This window comes from Telmatherina bonti (assembly GCF_933228915.1).
Source record: "Telmatherina bonti genome assembly, chromosome: 16".
In the NCBI taxonomy this organism is placed as follows: domain Eukaryota; kingdom Metazoa; phylum Chordata; class Actinopteri; order Atheriniformes; family Telmatherinidae; genus Telmatherina; species Telmatherina bonti.
The window spans coordinates 5532900-5553030 of NC_136614.1; the positions used below are offsets into that span (position 1 = coordinate 5532900).

The following is a 20131-nucleotide window of genomic DNA, read 5'->3' on the forward strand; positions in this document are numbered from 1 at the left end:
CTCACCCTATCTCTAAGGGAGAGCCCGGCCACCCTGCGGAGGAAACTCATTTCAGCCGCCTGTATACGAGATCTCCTTCTTTCGGTCACGACCCACAGCTCATGACCATAGGTGAGGGTAGGAACGTAGATCGACTGGTAAATCGAGAGCTTCACCTTCTGGTTCAGCTCCTTCTTCACCACGACAGACCGGCGCAGAGTCCACATTACTGCAGACGCCGCACCGATCCGTCTGTCCATCTCACGCTCCATCCTTCCCTCACTCGTGAACAAGACCCCGAGATATTTAAACTCCTCCACTTGAGACAGGACCTGACTCCCGACCCGGAGAGGGCAATCCACCCTATTCCAGCTGAGGACCATGGTCTCAGATTCTCATCCCAGCCGCTTCACACTCGGCCACGAATCGCTCAAGTGAGAGCTGGAGATCACGACCAGATGAAGCCAACAGGACCACGTCATCTGCAAAAAGCAGGGACCCAATCCTGAGGCCACCAAGTCGGATCCCCTCAACACCTCGGCTGCACCTAGAAATTCTGTCCATATAAGTTATGAACAGAATCAGAACCAGAGGTCCAAAGTATGGAGCAGAAACCAGACCAGGGTCCGACTTCTGACTTTAATAATTTAATTATATCCGCAGGTGGTTTTTATTTTCCCTGATTTTATTCTGTATTTTATTGACGAAGGCTTCGATTCTTCTGGATGACTTTGTTCCAAACATGAAGAATAAACTTAATTATTAAATCTTATTCTCAGGTTAAAACGTAGAAAATCCAGAATTTACTGACGTCTGGTCAAAACTGCAGCAAACAACATCTCTCTTCACCACCGCCGTAGCGTTACGGAGGTTAAAACCTCTGCAGGCTTCTCAGTAAGAATCACAGCTTCACATTGGTCATGAGAGGTATCTTCTGTTTATTGATCCCCAGGTTTTCAGGTAAGAGTAGAAGAAATAACTTACATCTCATGAAAATGAAACAACATGACAGGAAACGAATGTCAGACGGAAGAAAATCATCTGTTTATACAGTTAGGAAGGAAAGAGCTGGACCAGGACTCAGTCTTTCTTCTGTGGGTACGCCGCCTTCACCAGTTCGTACACAACATATCCAGCTCCTGCAAAGTTACAGTAGAAGCAGAGTTACAGGCAGCTTTTCACAGGACACTTCACTTCTACAAACTTCTGCTAGTTTTCACATGAAACTGCTCTGAAACTGGTAAATATTCCTGCTTTCTCTCTTATTTTTACCAGAATAAATGTGCTGCAGCAGTGAAACCTTCGTCACACGGTGACTCGATGATCTGAGCTGAAAACTCAAAGTCTTTAATATTTAGTTAAAAACGACAGAAAAGGTAAACTGGCAAATCAGGAACCGACAAAGTCTGCTGTTCTACGATAAAACCACAGCTTTCTTTCCTGGAAAACTGTAGGACGTTTATGTGGCGCTACCTTCAGGGTTAGAGTCTTTCACTTTACCCAGAGACAGCTAGCTTCAGGGTTAGCTTCCCTCACTTTACCCAGGGACAGCTAGCTTCAGGGTTAGCTTCCCTCACTTTACCCAGGGACAGCTAGCTTCAGGGTTAGCTTCCCTCACTTTACCCAGGGACAGCTAGCTTCAGGGTTAGCTTCCCTCACTTTACCCAGGGACAGCTAGCTTCAGGGTTAGCTTCCCTCTCTTTACCCAGGGACAGCTAGCTTCAGGTTTAGCTTCCCTCACTTTACCCAGGGACAGCTAGCTTCAGAGTTAGCTTCCCTCACTTTACCCAGGGACAGCTAGCTTCAGGGTTAGCTTCCCTCACTTTACCCAGAGACAGCTAGCTTCAGGGTTAGCTTCCCTCACTTTACCCAGGGACAGCTAGCTTCAGGGTTACCTTCCCTCACTTTACCCAGGGACAGCTAGCTTCAGGGTTAGCTTCCCTCACTTTACCCAGGGACAGCTAGCTTCAGGGTTAGCTTCCCTCACTTTACCCAGGGACAGCTAGCTTCAGGGTTAGCTTCCCTCACTTTACCCAGGGACAGCTAGCTTCAGGGTTAGCTTCCCTCACTTTACCCAGGGACAGCTAGCTTCAGGGTTAGCTTCCCTCTCTTTACCCAGGGACAGCTAGCTTCAGGTTTAGCTTCCCTCACTTTACCCAGGGACAGCTAGCTTCAGAGTTAGCTTCCCTCACTTTACCCAGGGACAGCTAGCTTCAGGGTTAGCTTCCCTCACTTTACCCAGAGACAGCTAGCTTCAGGGTTAGCTTCCCTCACTTTACCCAGGGACAGCTAGCTTCAGGGTTAGCTTCCCTCACTTTACCCAGGGACAGCTAGCTTCAGGGTTAGCTTCCCTCACTTTACCCAGGGACAGCTAGCTTCAGGGTTAGCTTCCCTCACTTTACCCAGGGACAGCTAGCTTCAGGGTTAGCTTCCCTCACTTTACCCAGGGACAGCTAGCTTCAGGGTTAGCTTCCCTCTCTTTACCCAGGGACAGCTAGCTTCAGGGTTAGCTTCCCTCACTTTACCCAGGGACAGCTAGCTTCAGGGTTAGCTTCCCTCTCTTTACCCAGGGACAGCTAGCTTCAGGGTTAGCTTCCCTCACTTTACCCAGGGACAGCTAGCTTCAGGGTTAGCTTCCCTCACTTTACCCGGGGACAGCTAGCTTCAGGGTTAGCTTCACTCACTTTACCCAGAGACAGCTAGCTTCAGGGTTAGCTTCCCTCACTTTACCCAGGGACAGCTAGCTTCAGGGTTAGATTCTTTCACTTTACCCAGGGACAGCTAGCTTCAGGGTTAGCTTCCCTCACTTTACCCAGAGACAGCTAGCTTCAGGGTTAGCTTCCTTCACTTTACCCAGCAACAGCTAGTTTCAAGGTTAGCTTCCCTCACTTTACCCAGCAGCAGCTAGCTTCAGGGTTAGCTTCCCTCACTTTACCCAGCAACAGCTAGCTTCAGGGTTAGCTTCCCTCACTTTACCCGGGGACAGCTAGTTTCAGGGTTAGCTTCCTTCACTTTACCCAGCAACAGCTAGTTTCAAGGTTAGCTTCCCTCACTTTACCCAGCAGCAGCTAGCTTCAGGGTTAGCTTCCCTCACTTTACCCAGAGACAGCTAGCTTCAGGGTTAGCTTCCTTCACTTTACCCAGCAACAGCTAGTTTCAAGGTTAGCTTCCCTCACTTTACCCAGCAGCAGCTAGCTTCAGGGTTAGCTTCCCTCACTTTACCCAGCAACAGCTAGCTTCAGGGTTAGCTTCCCTCACTTTACCCAGCGACAGATAGCTTCAGGGTTAGCTTCCCTCACTTTACCCAGCGACAGATAGCTTCAGGGTTAGCTTCCCTCACTTTACCCGGCGACAGATAGCTTCAGGGTTAGCTTCCCTCACTGCACCATTTGGACAGATTGATAAGTAGGTTAGTTGTATTAATCGTGAGGCGGTTTCGGATTTATAAAAACACAAAGTCCCGTCCTGTAAAAAGCTGTTCTCACCGAAGACGGTGAGGGCCATGGTGGTTCTGTACAGCAGAGCGTCGGTGGTGCCTCCTTTTAGATGGATCGGCATCCCGTTGTCCTCCTGCAGCATAAAGAAAGAGTCATGACTGCTGTCACACAGATGGAAACGTCGTTTGAGACGGGTTTACTGTTAGAGGAGCAGCGACAGGACATCTGCTGGGTCATCACAAGTTCACACCAACCTCTGCTATTTAACACCTACACACAGAAAACAGCTGAAACATCTGAACAGAACCTGGATCTCCGACAAAAAGATTAGTAAAGAGTGATGGACCGCAGAGCGACAACCTGCCAGAGCATAAACACCTCCATCAGGTCTCCATTTACAGGATAAAACCAGATCTTCGAGTCTAAATGAAAAATCTACCTAAAACATCCAACTGGTGCTGATTAAACTAGATGTAGACTCTGGTTGGAGATTAAACTTCTCTAGTCTTGCTTCTCCATCAGATTCATTCCAATAAAACTGGTACTTTATCACATCTGAAATCTGAAACTTCTTGCATCATAACGTGACCCGTTTAGCCATGACAACATGCAACATCAACTGTTTGAATGAGGAAACCGAATGAAGTCGCTCCTCATTGGACAGACGGTCATGCTGGAGGACGCCATCATACGTCTTCCTGTCCCAGCGCTGCATTCGGCCGCCATCATTTTAGTCTCCAGAAGACCGGAACAACGCGACATGCTGCTTCATGTTGCTACGCGTTGCTACGCGCTGCTACGCGTTGCTACGCGTTGCTACGCGCTGCTACGCGCTGCTACGCGCTGCTACGTGCTGTTACGCGCTGCTACGTGCTGTTACGCGCTGCTACGTGCTGTTACACGCTGCTACGTGCTGTTACACGCTGCTACGTGCTGTTACACGCTGCTACGTGTTGCTACACGCTGCTACGTGCTGCTACACGTTGCTACGTGCTGCTACACGCTGCTACGTGCTGCTACACGCTGCTACGTGCTGCTACGTGCTGCTACGTGCTGCTACGTGCTGCTACGTGCAGTTACACGTTGCTACGTGCTGCTACACGCTGCTACGTGCAGTTACACGTTGCTACGTGCTGCTACACGCTGCTACGTGCTGCTACACGCTGCTACGTGCTGCTACACGCTGCTACGTGCTGTTACACGTTGCTACGTGTTGCTACACGCTGCTACGTGCTGCTACACGTGGCTATGTACTGCTACACGCTGCTACACGCTGCTATGTGCTGTTACACGCTGCTACGTGCTGTTACACGTTGCTACGTGCTGTTACACGTTGCTACGTGCTGTTACACGTTGCTACGTGTTGCTACACGCTGCTACGTGTTGCTACACGCTGCTACGTGTTGCTACACGCTGCTACGTGTTGCTACACGCCGCTACGTGCTGTTACACGCCGCTACGTGCTGTTACACGCCGCTACGTGCTGTTACACGCCGCTACGTGCTGTTACAGGCCGCTACGTGCTGTTACACGCTGCTACGTGCTGTTACACGCTGCTACACGCTGTTACACGCTGCTACACGCTGCTACGTGTTGCTACACGCTGCTACGTGTTGCTACACGCTGCTACGTGTTGCTACACGCTGCTACGTGTTGCTACACGCTGCTCTTCCACGTCACCTGATAAACAGATTTTATTCCTAGGATAGAGTCAGTAAATGCCAGTAATTGATGGTAAAAAGTCCCTCTGAGATGCTTCATGAATACAGTTTGACCTCAGTCAGACGTAGGTAAAGGTGGAGTTTCAGTCAGACGTAGGTAAAGGTGGAGTTTCAGTCAGACGTAGGTAAAGGTGGAGTTTCAGTCAGACGTAGGTAAAGGTGGAGTTTCAGTCAGACGCAGTAAAGGTGGAGTTTCAGTCAGACGCGGTAGAGGTGGAGTTTCAGTCAGACCAGATAAAGGTGGAGTTTCAGTCAGACGTAGGTAAAGGTGGAGTTTCAGTCAGACGTAGGTAAAGGTGGAGTTTCAGTCAGACGTAGGTAAAGGTGGAGTTTCAGTCAGACGCGGTAAAGGTGGAGTTTCAGTCAGACGCGGTAAAGGTGGAGTTTCAGTCAGACGCGGTAAAGGTGGAGTTTCAGTCAGATATAGGTAAAGGTGGAGTTTCAGTCAGATATAGGTAAAGGTGGAGTTTCAGTCAGATATAGGTAAAGGTGGAGATTCAGTCAGATATAGGTAAAGGTGGAGTTTCAGTCAGAGCAGGTAAAGGTGGAGTTTCAGTCAGAGCAGGTAAAGGTGGAGTTTCAGTCAGACGTAGGTAAAGGTGGAGTTTCATTCAGACGTAGGTAAAGGTGGAGTTTCAGTCAGACGTAGGTAAAGGTGGAGTTTCAGTCAGACGCGGTAAAGGTGGAGATTCAGTCAGACGCAGTAAAGGTGGAGTTTCAGTCAGACGTAGGTAAAGGTGGAGTTTCAGTCAGACGTAGGTAAAGGTGGAGTTTCAGTCAGACGTAGGTAAAGGTGGAGTTTCAGTCAGACGTAGGTAAAGGTGGAGTTTCAGTCAGACGCGGTAAAGGTGGAGTTTCAGTCAGACGCGGTAAAGGTGGAGTTTCAGTCAGACGCGGTTAAGGTGGAGTTTCAGTCAGACGTAGGTAAAGGTGGAGTTTCAGTCAGACGTAGGTAAAGGTGGAGTTTCAGTCAGACGTAGGTAAAGGTGGAGTTTCAGTCAGACGCGGTAAAGGTGGAGTTTCAGTCAGACGCGGTAAAGGTGGAGTTTCAGTCAGACGCGGTAAAGGTGGAGTTTCAGTCAGACGTAGGTAAAGGTGGAGTTTCAGTCAGACGTAGGTAAAGGTGGAGTTTCAGTCAGACGTAGGTAAAGGTGGAGTTTCAGTCAGACGTAGGTAAAGGTGGAGTTTCAGTCAGACGTAGGTAAAGGTGGAGTTTCAGTCAGACGTAGGTAAAGGTGGAGTTTCAGTCAGACGTAGGTAAAGGTGGAGTTTCAGTCAGACGCGGTAAAGGTGGAGTTTCAATCAGACGCGGTAAAGGTGGAGTTTCAATCAGACGCGGTAAAGGTGGAGTTTCAGTCAGACGCGGTAAAGGTGGAGTTTCAGTCAGACGTAGGTAAAGGTGGAGTTTCAGTCAGACGTAGGTAAAGGTGGAGTTTCAGTCAGACGTAGGTAAAGGTGGAGTTTCAGTCAGACGTAGGTAAAGGTGGAGTTTCAGTCAGACGTAGGTAAAGGTGGAGTTTCAGTCAGACGCGGTAAAGGTGGAGTTTCAATCAGACGCGGTAAAGGTGGAGTTTCAATCAGACGCGGTAAAGGTGGAGTTTCAGTCAGACGCGGTAAAGGTGGAGTTTCAGTCAGACGCGGTAAAGGTGGAGTTTCAGTCAGACGCGGTAAAGGTGGAGTTTCAGTCAGACGTAGGTAAAGGTGGAGTTTCAGTCAGACGTAGGTAAAGGTGGAGTTTCAGTCAGACGCGGTAAAGGTGGAGTTTCAGTCAGACGCAGGTAAAGGTGGAGTTTCAGTCAGACGCAGGTAAAGGTGGAGTTTCAGTCAGACGCAGGTAAAGGTGGAGTTTCAGTCAGACGCAGGTAAAGGTGGAGTTTCAGTCAGACGCGGTAAAGGTGGAGTTTCAGTCAGACGCGGTAAAGGTGGAGTTTCAGTCAGACGCGGTAAAGGTGGAGTTTCAGTCAGACCAGGTAGAGGTGGAGTTTCAGTCAGACGTAGGTAAAGGTGGAGTTTCAGTCAGACCAGGTAAAGGTGGAGTTTCAGTCAGACGCGGTAAAGGTGGAGTTTCAGTCAGACGCGGTAAAGGTGGAGTTTCAGTCAGACGCGGTAAAGGTGGAGTTTCAGTCAGACGCGGTAAAGGTGGAGTTTCAGTCAGACGCGGTAAAGGTGGAGTTTCAGTCAGACGCGGTAAAGGTGGAGTTTCAGTCAGACGTGGGTAGAGGTGGAGTTTCAGTCAGACGTGGGTAGAGGTGGAGTTTCAGTCAGACGTGGGTAGAGGTGGAGTTTCAGTCAGACGTGGGTAAAGGTGGAGTTTCAGTCAGACGTGGGTAGAGGTGGAGTTTCAGTCAGAGCAGGTAAAGGTGGAGTTTCAGTCAGAGCAGGTAAAGGTGGAGTTTCAGTCAGAGCAGGTAAAGGTGGAGTTTCAGTCAGAGCAGGTAAAGGTGGAGTTTCAGTCAGAGCAGGTAAAGGTGGAGTTTCAGTCAGACGTAGGTAAAGGTGGAGTTTCAGTCAGACGTAGGTAAAGGTGGAGTTTCAGTCAGACGTAGGTAAAGGTGGAGTTTCAGTCAGAGCAGGTAAAGGTGGAGTTTCAGTCAGAGCAGGTAAAGGTGGAGTTTCAGTCAGAGCAGGTAAAGGTGGAGTTTCAGTCAGAGCAGGTAAAGGTGGAGTTTCAGTCAGACGTAGGTAAAGGTGGAGTTTCAGTCAGACGTAGGTAAAGGTGGAGTTTCAGTCAGAGCAGGTAAAGGTGGAGTTTCAGTCAGAGCAGGTAAAGGTGGAGTTTCAGTCAGATGTAGGTAAAGGTGGAGTTTCAGTCAGATGTAGGTAAAGGTGGAGTTTCAGTCAGACGCAGGTAAAGGTGGAGTTTCAGTGAGACGTAGGTAAAGGTGGAGTTTCAGTGAGACGTAGGTAAAGGTGGAGTTTCAGTGAGACGTAGGTAAAGGTGGAGTTTCAGTCAGACCAGGTAAAGGTGGAGTTTCAGTCAGACCAGGTAAAGGTGGAGTTTCAGTCAGACCAGGTAAAGGTGGAGTTTCAGTGAGACGTAGGTAAAGGTGGAGTTTCAGTCAGACGCGGTAAAGGTGGAGTTTCAGTCAGACGTAGGTAAAGGTGGAGTTTCAGTCAGACGTAGGTAAAGGTGGAGTTTCAGTCAGACGTAGGTAAAGGTGGAGTTTCAGTCAGACGTAGGTAAAGGTGGAGTTTCAGTCAGACGTAGGTAAAGGTGGAGTTTCAGTCAGACCAGGTAAAGGTGGAGTTTCAGTCAGACCAGGTAAAGGTGGAGTTTCAGTCAGACGCAGGTAAAGGTGGAGTTTCAGTGAGACGTAGGTAAAGGTGGAGTTTCAGTGAGACGTAGGTAAAGGTGGAGTTTCAGTCAGACCAGGTAAAGGTGGAGTTTCAGTCAGACCAGGTAAAGGTGGAGTTTCAGTCAGACGTAGGTAAAGGTGGAGTTTCAGTCAGACGTAGGTAAAGGTGGAGTTTCAGTCAGACGTAGGTAAAGGTGGAGTTTCAGTCAGACGTAGGTAAAGGTGGAGTTTCAGTCAGACGTAGGTAAAGGTGGAGTTTCAGTCAGACGTAGGTAAAGGTGGAGTTTCAGTCAGACGTAGGTAAAGGTGGAGTTTCAGTCAGACCAGGTAAAGGTGGAGTTTCAGTCAGACCAGGTAAAGGTGGAGTTTCAGTCAGACGTAGGTAAAGGTGGAGTTTCAGTCAGACGTAGGTAAAGGTGGAGTTTCAGTCAGACCAGGTAAAGGTGGAGTTTCAGTGAGACGTAGGTAAAGGTGGAGTTTCAGTCAGAGCAGGTAAAGGTGGAGTTTCAGTCAGAGCAGGTAAAGGTGGAGTTTCAGTCAGAGCAGGTAAAGGTGGAGTTTCAGTCAGAGCAGGTAAAGGTGGAGTTTCAGTCAGAGCAGGTAAAGGTGGAGTTTCAGTCAGAGCAGGTAAAGGTGGAGTTTCAGTCAGAGCAGGTAAAGGTGGAGTTTCAGTCAGACGTAGGTAAAGGTGGAGTTTCAGTCAGAGCAGGTAAAGGTGGAGTTTCAGTCAGAGCAGGTAAAGGTGGAGTTTCAGTCAGAGCAGGTAAAGGTGGAGTTTCAGTCAGAGCAGGTAAAGGTGGAGTTTCAGTCAGATGTAGGTAAAGGTGGAGTTTCAGTCAGACGCAGGTAAAGGTGGAGTTTCAGTGAGACGTAGGTAAAGGTGGAGTTTCAGTGAGACGTAGGTAAAGGTGGAGTTTCAGTCAGACCAGGTAAAGGTGGAGTTTCAGTCAGACCAGGTAAAGGTGGAGTTTCAGTGAGACGTAGGTAAAGGTGGAGTTTCAGTCAGACGCGGTAAAGGTGGCGTTTCAGTCAGACGTAGGTAAAGGTGGCGTTTCAGTCAGACGTAGGTAAAGGTGGAGTTTCAGTCAGACGTAGGTAAAGGTGGAGTTTCAGTCAGACGTAGGTAAAGGTGGAGTTTCAGTCAGACGTAGGTAAAGGTGGAGTTTCAGTCAGACCAGGTAAAGGTGGAGTTTCAGTCAGACCAGGTAAAGGTGGAGTTTCAGTCAGACGCAGGTAAAGGTGGAGTTTTAGTGAGACGTAGGTAAAGGTGGAGTTTCAGTCAGACCAGGTAAAGGTGGAGTTTCAGTCAGACCAGGTAAAGGTGGAGTTTCAGTCAGACGTAGGTAAAGGTGGAGTTTCAGTCAGACGTAGGTAAAGGTGGAGTTTCAGTCAGACCAGGTAAAGGTGGAGTTTCAGTCAGACGTAGGTAAAGGTGGAGTTTCAGTCAGACGTAGGTAAAGGTGGAGTTTCAGTCAGACGTAGGTAAAGGTGGAGTTTCAGTCAGACGTAGGTAAAGGTGGAGTTTCAGTCAGACGTAGGTAAAGGTGGAGTTTCAGTCAGACCAGGTAAAGGTGGAGTTTCAGTCAGACCAGGTAAAGGTGGAGTTTCAGTCAGACGTAGGTAAAGGTGGAGTTTCAGTCAGACGTAGGTAAAGGTGGAGTTTCAGTCAGACGTAGGTAAAGGTGGAGTTTCAGTCAGACGTAGGTAAAGGTGGAGTTTCAGTCAGACGTAGGTAAAGGTGGAATTTGTAACTGGTCTGATTTATGACATATTAGCCAAAAACCACCTGAAATATGGAAACCATGGCAATGGACGTGCTGACACCTGTCAGCAGCTCACCTGGAACATCTTCTGCTTCTTCGGGACATTGTTATCCAGCTGCCGCCGCGCGGAGCTGCAGATGCTCCGCCGCGCCACCTGCTGGAGAACCTACAAACAGCAAGAAGCAAAGTCACCCATACGCAGCTCAACTCATGTAATTTCCATGTTTTCAGGAGCTGAAACGGATAAATGTGAAGGTGAACACTGCAGTTAAGCTGGTAACTGACGCTAACTAGCCGGTAACTGACGCTAACTAGCCCACACCGGGACATGACCCTCACCGGCGGTCTGAGGCGAAACGCAGCCGCGTTTCCAGCTTCTAGCTTTCCTCAACATTCACATAGTTTATCTATTAAACGTCAGAGTTTCTAAGGAAAACCAACATTGATGTGTGAAATGAATTTAGAAGCATTAATGTGTAAAATGAACTTACTATCAGATGTCTGAACATCTCTGCTGTTAAAGTCTGAATGTGGCACAAGGACACCGGAAGGCTCTACTTCCCGTCTCAGCTTCTTCTAGCGGAGTGACGGCGGACTGTGCTGCGCTCTGCCGCCCCCTTCAGGATCCGACACGACACGGTAAATGTCCCCAGACGCCGCGTGTGCATCGGAATTACTGTCAAATATCTAATTATGAGCTATTAAATTATTACTTTGAGATGAGTCTTTATTATTACAGCCTTTAACTCATATTTATGAAATAGAAAGTACGTTTTTAGTCTGACATAAAAGTAATGTTTTTTACAGTCATAACAATGAGATGTAAAGTTTTTACAACCCGTTTTTAATTATTAAATCTTAACCGTCAGTTACTCATATCAGTTTCCTCATATCTTATATAACATACTTTTTCATCTGCAACTTTATAAATTATTTTCTTTATAAAAGTCACACATTGTGTATTAGTGCATTTGTTTTTGTTGGTATTAGAATATTTTAAGATAACTCTACTTGTAAGTGTACGTTAGGCATACAAGCTTTGCTTCCTCTTATTTTGTTTTTCTTGCTTGATTGTCCATTTCCAAAAAATATACCAAAACAGGGATTGTGACTGATATAAAACAAAACAAACTAACTTTTGTGATCATAAATAGCTGAATCATTGAAATACAGAATTATTATTGATAGTGCAAAAAATCCCCATCTCAAAAAGCTAAAAGAGAGAAACCTTTTTTTTTTTTATTCTAAAATTGTTGTTTAAAGTCTGTAATTTGTGTGTAAAATGGTCTCTCCGTCTACCACAAATTAAATCCACCTTCAGGTATCAATAAAGCCTGCTAACATCTGCTAACATCCCCTGTCCAACATTTCCAGTTCAAACTTTACCAGTACAATCCAAACCTTTCCCCATCAGCCTGGTTCTGTTCCAGTTGAGCAGATTTCTTCTGATCAGTCACCTTTAAACCATGAAGTTTGTTCTGTGAAACGGCAACAAAATGGATCCAACAAGTTAAAACTGTTTTATTTGGCTTTTCCAGCATGCAGCATCAGGAAACATCTAGAACACAGAACGGAGGAGAACAGTCCGACTGGAACAGCACCGATAAACCCACCGACACTCTCCGTCGCCCCGTGGTCGCGCCGTGGTCGCGCCGTGGTCGCCCCGTGGTCGCGCCGTGGTCGCGCCGTGGTCGCCCCGTGGTCGCCCCGTGGTCGCGCCGTGGTCGCCCCGTGGTCGCCCCGTGGTCGCGCCGTGGTTCATCCATCCATCATCCATCATCCATCCATCCATCATCCATCCATCCATCATCCATCCATCCATCATCCACCCATCTATCATCCATCCATCCATCATCCATCCATCTATCATCCATCCATCCATCATCCACCCATCCATCCATCATCCATCCATCCATCCATCATCCACCCATCTATCATCCATCCATCCATCATCCATCCATCTATCATCCATCCATCCATCATCCACCCATCCATCCATCATCCATCCATCATCCATCCATCCATCATCCACCCATCTATCATCCATCCATCCATCATCCATCCATCTATCATCCATCCATCCATCATCCACCCATCCATCCATCATCCATCCATCATCCATCCATCCATCATCCATGCATCATCCATCCATCATCCATCCATCTATCATCCATCCATCCATCATCCATCCATCATCCACCCATCCATCATCCACCCACCCATCCATCCATCATCCATCCATCCATCCATCCATCATCCATCATCCATCCATCATCCATCCATCATCCATCCATCCATCATCCATGCATCCATCATCCATGCATCATCCATCCATCATCCATCCATCCATCATCCATCCATCATCCATGCATCATCCATCCATCCATCATCCATCCATCATCCATCCATCCATCCATCCATCCATCATCCATCCATCCATCATCCATGCATCCATCATCCATGCATCATCCATCCATCATCCATCCATCCATCATCCATCCATCATCCATGCATCATCCATCCATCATCCATCCATCTATCATCCATCCATCCATCATCCATCCATCATCCATCATCCATCCATCATCCATCCATCCATCATCCATCCATCATCCATCCATCATCCATCCATCCATCATCCATCCATCATCCATGCATCATCCATCCATCATCCATCCATCTATCATCCATCCATCCATCATCCATCCATCATCCACCCATCCATCCATCATCCATCCATCCATCATCCATGCATCATCCATCCATCATCCATCCATCCATCATCCATCCATCCATCATCCATCCATCGTCCATGCATCATCCATCCATCATCCATCCATCTATCATCCATCCATCCATCATCCATGCATCATCCATCCATCATCCATCCATCCATCATCCATCCATCATCCATGCATCATCCATCCATCATCCACCCATCCATCATCCACCCATCCATCCATCATCCATCCATCCATCATCCATGCATCCATCATCCATGCATCATCCATCCATCATCCATCCATCCATCATCCATCCATCATCCATGCATCATCCATCATCATCCATCCATCCATCATCCATCCATCATCCATCCATCATCCATCCATCCATCCATCCATCCATCCATCCATCCATCCATCCATCCATCATCCATCCATCCATCATCCATGCATCCATCATCCATGCATCATCCATCCATCATCCATCCATCCATCATCCATCCATCATCCATGCATCATCCATCCATCATCCATCCATCTATCATCCATCCATCCATCATCCATCCATCATCCATCATCCATCCATCATCCATCCATCCATCATCCATCCATCATCCATCCATCATCCATCCATCCATCATCCATCCATCATCCATGCATCATCCATCCATCATCCATCCATCTATCATCCATCCATCCATCATCCATCCATCATCCACCCATCCATCCATCATCCATCCATCCATCATCCATGCATCATCCATCCATCATCCATCCATCCATCATCCATCCATCGTCCATGCATCATCCATCCATCATCCATCCATCTATCATCCATCCATCCATCATCCATCCATCATCCATCATCCATCCATCATCCATCCATCATCCATCCATCCATCATCCATGCATCATCCATCCATCATCCATCCATCCATCATCCATCCATCATCCATGCATCATCCATCCATCATCCATCCATCTATCATCCATCCATCCATCATCCATCCATCATCCATCCATCCATCATCCATGCATCATCCATCCATCCATCATCCATCCATCCATCATCCATCCATCATCCATCATCCATCCATCATCCATCCGTCATCTATCCATCCATCATCCATCTATCCACCATCCATCCATCATCCATCATCCATCCATCATCCATCCATCATCCATCCATCCATCCACCCATCCATCACCCATCCATCATCCATCCATCCATCCATCCATCCATCCATCCACCCATCATCCATCCATCCACCCATCCATCATCCATCTTCTGCCGCTTATCCGGGGTCGGGTCGCGGGGGCAGCAGCCTAAGCAGGGAAGCCCAGACTTCCCTCTCCCCAGCCACATTTGCCAACTCTGCGGGGGGGATCCCGAGGCGTTCCCAGGCCAGCCGAGAGATATAATCCCTCCAGCGTGTCCTGGGTCTTCCCCGGGGTCTCTTCCCCGGGGTCTCCTCCCAGAGGGACGTGCCTGGAACACCTCACCAGGGAGGTCCAGGAGGCATCCTGACCAGATGCCCGAGCCACCTCAACTGGTTCCTCTCGATGCGGAGGAGCACCGACTCTACTCTGATCTCCTCCCGGATGACCGAGCTCCTCACCCTATCTCTAAGGGAGAGCCCGGCCACCCTGCGGAGGAAACTCATTTCAGCCGCCTGTATACGAGATCTCCTTCTTTCGGTCACGACCCACAGCTCATGACCATAGGTGAGGGTAGGAACGTAGATCGACTGGTAAATTGAGAGCTTCGCCTTCTGGCTCAGCTCCTTCTTCACCACGACAGACCGGCGCAGAGTCCGCATTACTGCAGATGCCGCACCGATCCGTCTGTCCATCTCACGCTCCATCCTTCCCTCACTCGCGAATCGCTGAAGTGAGAGCTGGAGATCACAACCAGATGAAGCCAACAGGACCACGTCATCTGCAGAAAGCAGGGACCCAATCCTGAGGCCACCAAGTCGGATCCCCTCAACACCTCGGCTGCACCTAGAAATTCTGTCCATATAAGTTATGAACAGAATCGGTGATAAAGGGCAGCCTTGGCGGAGTCCAACCCTCACCGGAAACGAATGCGACTTACTGTTGATATTTTATAACTAAAACATCAAATATATTTAAATTTTGCTATACAAGTTTATAAAATGTAAGATTTTTCATTTTAAAACTAATAAAATCTATTTTAAATGTTTTAACAAATGAAGCAGATTCCATATTTTATTAACATAATTGTATGTTATTTAGATGCATTTTTTATTTTATTTGCAGATGTCTGACCAGTCTGGTCTGACCATGTGACCAGTCCCATCCAATCACTGATCAGATGCACTGACCCGGTTAAAGACTGGATGTTCCAGAACTTTCTTCAATTAAAACAAAAGTTCATTTAACGCAAGGCCTAAGTCCTGGACCCGGATCGTAGAAGTCCAGTCCTGGGCCCGGATCATAGATCCTGCTGGTTGTTCATAAAGACCAGACTGGACCCTCACCACTGACGCAGAGACCGGTTCAGAAGGAGAGAGAAGCCACCTTGAAAGACGGCGGTGAGGTTTGGGTTGCTGCCTCCAGGGTTCCTGAACTTCACGTGCTTGTCCGTCCACCAGACGATTCCCGTGGCCGTTAGCGGGATCTGGACCTTGGTTCCGTTCGGGTCGATGTAAAAGAGCTGCAACGTGTTTGCAACAGAAAGATCACGCTGACCAAGATCGTCGTGTAGAGACGGCAGAGTTCCTTCAGACAGACAGGAAAGACGTCTCTTCCATCCATCATCACAACGTTCTTCACCACGCCACCCAACTCATCTCACCGTTAAACACGCTGTTGGCGATGGCTCCACATGGAGCGACCGGCTTGCTGTTGTGGAACGCATACGGCTCGCACTCCTTACTGGGCTCCTGTTGGCGGAGACGACAGGAGACAGACGGCAGGCCACTTCAGCGTGGAGCTGCGACAGACACACTCAGACAGAAGCAAACTGGATGCAGGATGTCAGTCAGAGAGGAGCATCATGTTACGGGTTCCAGCTGGTCTACGGAGGTTTTCTACAATCCAGATGTAGTGTTTATTCAGAGACTCTATATGGTAAATCCACCATTATTTATCTATAAATACATCACGGAACGTCACGTCTGCGTGGAAACGTCACGTCCACGTGGAAACGTCACGTCTGCGCGGAAACGTTACGTCTGCGCAGGAATGTCACGTCTGCACGGAAACGTCACGTCTGCGCAGGAACGTCATGTCTACATGGAAACGTCACGTCTGCACAGAAACGTCACGTCTGCGCAGGAACGTCATGTCTACATGGAAACGTCACGTCTGCACGGAAACGTCACGTCTGCGCGGAAACGTCACGTCTACATGGAAACGTCACGTCTGCACGGAAACGTCACGTCTGCGCGGAAACGTCACGTCTGCGCGGAAACATCACGTCTGCGCAGGAACGTCACGTCTACATGGAAACGTCATGTCTGCGCAGCAACGTCACGACTGCGCGGAAACGTCACGTCTGCGCGGAAATGTCACGACTGCGCGGAAACGTCACGTCTGTGTGGAAACATCACGTCTGCGCAGGAACGTCACGTCTACATGGAAACGTCACGTCTGCACGGTAACGTCACGTTTGCACGGAAACGTCACGTCTGCGCGGAAACGTCACGTCTGCGCGGAAACATCACGTCTGCGCAGGAACGTCACGTCTACATGGAAACGTCATGTCTGCACAGCAACGTCACGTCTGCGCAGCAACGTCACGACTGCGCGGAAACGTCATGTCTGCGCGGAAACGTCACGACTGCGCGGAAATGTCACGACTGCGCGGAAACGTCACGACTGCGCGGAAATGTCACGACTGCGCGGAAACGTCACGACTGCGCGGAAACGTCATGTCTGCGCGGAAACGTCACGACTGCGCGGAAACGTCACGACTGCGCGGAAACGTCACGTATGCGTGGTTCTGCTCCCGTGATGCTTCAGGAAGGGCGATTTCAGGTTCCCATTCAGCTGGCTGTCATCTCTGGACTTGACGTACCGACGGTGGTTCTGGTAGAAGTTGGACAGTACATGAAGATGTTGCTCTGTTAAAGAGAAGCTCCCTGTTAGCTGCCAGGACGGGTTCTGGATGTTTTCACGTGTGGAATGCTGTTTCCCACCTCATAAGGCTGCTCCAGAGAGAAAGGGATGGTGCAGGTGCAAGGCCTCGAGCTGTTCCAGGTGAAGTTCTAGAAGCAGCTAAAGCAAGGACTGGACCTGTTTACTCCAGTATAATCAACCTGAGGAGTAAAAATCCATGTTTTATGGCTGCATGTGGAACATTTGGTTCAAAATGCAGCAAATATCTGCAGATTCATCCTCAGGAACATGGAACACAACCTGGAAACTCTGCGCAACAAAACCAGGTCCAACTGGGTTTCATTCATCACCTGCAACCGGGTCTAACTGGTTTCCTCACCTGGAACTGGGTCTAACTGGTTTCCTTACCTGGAACCAGGTCTGACTGGATTCCTCACATGGAACCAGGTCTAACTGGGTTCCTCACCTGGAACCGGGTCTAACTGGTTTCCTCACCTGGAACTGGGTCTAACTGGTTTCCTTACCTGGAACCTGGTCTGACTGGGTTCCTCACATGGAACCAGGTCTAACTGGGTTCCTCACCTGGAACCGGGTCTAACTGGTTTCCTCACCTGGAACTGGGTCTAACTGGGTTCGTCACCTGGAACCGGGTCTAACTGGGTTCGTCACCTGGAACCGGGTCTAACTGGGTTCCTCACCTGGAACCAGGTCTAACTGGGCTCCTCACCTGGAACAGGGTCTAACTGGAACCAGGTCTAACTGGGTACCTGACCTAGAACCGGGTCTAACTGGAATCCTCACCTGGAACCGGGTCTAACTGGTTTCCTCAACCGGAACCAGTTCTAACTGGGTTCATCAACTGGAACCAGGTATAACTGGGTTCCTCACCTGGAACCAGGTCTAACTGGTTTCCTCATCTCGAACCAGGTCATAATGTTTTTGCTCACCTGGAACCAGTTCTAACTGGAACCAGGTCTAACTGGAAAAAGGTCTAACTGGGTTCCTCACATGGAACCAGGTCTAACTGGGTTCCGCACTTGGAACCAAGTCTAACTGGGTTCCTCACCTGGAATCGGGTCTAACTGGTTTCGTCAAGCGGAACAAGGTCTAACTGGGTTCGTCACCTGAAACCAAGTCTAACTGGGTTCCTCACCTGGAACCATGTCTAACTGGTTTCCTCGCCTCGAACGAGGTCATACTGGTTTGCTCACCTGGAACCAGTTCTAACTGGAACCAGGTCTAACTGAAAAAAGGTCTAACTGGGTTCCTCACCTGGAATCAGGTCTAATTGGAACCAGGTCTTACTGGAAGTCTCACCTGGAACCAGGTCATACTGGTTTTCTCACCTGGAACCAGTTCTAACTGGAACCAGGTCTAACTGGAAAAAGGTCTAACTGGGTTCCTCACATGGAACCAGGTCTAACTGGGTTCCGCACTTGGAACCGACTCTAACTGGGTTCCTCACCTGGAATCGGGTCTAACTGGGTTCCTCACCCAGAACCAGGTCTAACTGGGTTCGTCACCCGGAATCAGGTCTAACTGTGTTCCTCATCTGGAACCGGGTCTAACTGGGTTCCTCACCTGGAACCAGGTCTAACTAGAACCGGGTCTAACTGGTTTCCTCATCTCGAACCAGGTCATACTGGTTTGCTCACCTGGAACCAGTTCTAACTGGAACCAGGTCTAACTGGGAAAAGGTCTAACTGGGTTCCTCACCTGTAACCAGGTCTAACTGGGTACCTCACCTGGAACCGGGTCTAACTGGAATCCTCACCCGGAACCAGGTCTAACTGGTTTCCTCAACCAGAACCAGGTCTAACTGGGTTCTTCACCTGGAACCAGGTCTAACTGGGTTCGTCACCTGGAACCGGGTCTAACTGGGTTCCTCACCTGGAACCGGGTCTAACTGGGCTCCTCACCTGGAACAGGGTCTAACTGGAACCAGGTTAACTGGGTACCTGACCTAGAACCGGATCGAACTGGAATCCTCACCTGGAACCGGGTCTAACTGGTTTCGTCAAGCGGAACAAGGTCTAACTGGGTTCCTCACCTGGAACCATGTCTAACTGGTTTCCTCGCCTCGAACGAGGTCATAGTGGTTTGCTCACCTGGAACCAGTTCTAACTGGAACCAGGTCTAACTGAAAAAAGGTCTAACTGGGTTCCTCACCTGGAATCAGGTCTAATTGGAACCAGGTCTTACTGGAAGTCTCACCTGGAACCAGGTCATACTGGTTTGCTCACCTGGAACCAGTTCTAACTAGAACCAGGTCTAACTGGAAAAAGGTCTAACTGGGTTCCTCACCTGGAACCGGGTCTAACTAGGTTCCTCACCTAGAACCGGGTCTAACTGGAATCCTCACCTGGAACAGGGTCTAACTGGTTTCCTCACCTTGAACCAGGTCATACTGGTTTGCTCACCTGGAACCAGTTCTAACTGGAACCAGGTCTAACTGGGTTCCTCACCTGGAACCAGGTCTAACTGGGTTCCTCACCTGGAACCGGGTCTAACTGGGTTCCTCACCTGGAACCGGGTCTAACTGGAATTCTCACCTTGAACCGGGTCTATCTGGGTTCCTCACCTGGAACCGGCTCTAACTGGGTTCCTCACCTGGAACAATGTCTAAATGGGTACCTCACCTTGAACCGGGTTTAACTGGAATCCTCACCCAGAACCGGGTTTAACTGGTTTCCTCAACCGGAACCAGGTCTAACTGGGTTCTTCACCTGGAACCAGGTCTAACTGGGTTCGTCACCTGGAACCGGGTCTATCTGGGTTCCTCACCTGGAACCAGGTCTAACTGGAACCGGGTCTAACTGGATTCCTCACCTGGAACCGGGTCTAACTGGTTTCCTCACCTCGAACCAGGTCATACTGGTTTCCTCACCTGGAACCAGTTCTAACTGGAACCAGGTCTAACTGGAATAAGGTCTATTTGGGTTCCTCACCTGGAACTGGGTCTAACCGGAATCCTCACCTGGAACCGGGTCTAACTGGGTTCCTCACCTGGAACCAGGTCTAACTGTGTTCCTCACCTCGAACCGGGTCTAACTGGGTTCCTCACCTGGAACAAGGTCTAACTGGGTACCTCACCTATAACCGGGTCTAACTGGCATCCTCACCCGG

At 49.0% G+C, this 20131-nt stretch overlaps 2 protein-coding genes across 2 annotated transcripts; both read right to left on the reverse strand.

The window, feature by feature from the left end:
- Positions 1-897: 897 nt before the first annotated feature.
- cox7a2b (cytochrome c oxidase subunit 7A2b) lies at positions 898-10781 on the reverse strand. The gene is made up of 4 exons (XM_079255662.1): positions 10688-10781; positions 10273-10362; positions 3465-3549; positions 898-1118 (listed from the first exon to the last, which is right to left on the reverse strand). Exons 1-4 carry the CDS (start codon positions 10703-10705, stop codon positions 1060-1062), a joined length of 252 nt encoding a protein of 83 aa, XP_079111788.1. The 5' UTR covers positions 10706-10781; the 3' UTR covers positions 898-1059.
- A 4638-nt stretch (positions 10782-15419) lies between these two features.
- On the reverse strand, positions 15420-19099 carry LOC306767603 (cell cycle control protein 50A-like; the record flags this gene model as incomplete). The annotated part of the gene is made up of 4 exons (XM_079255678.1): positions 15420-15599; positions 15730-15828; positions 16910-17035; positions 19073-19099. 4 exons carry the CDS (start codon positions 19097-19099, stop codon positions 15420-15422), a joined length of 432 nt encoding a protein of 143 aa, XP_079111804.1.
- Between the last annotated feature and the right edge of the window lie 1032 nt (positions 19100-20131).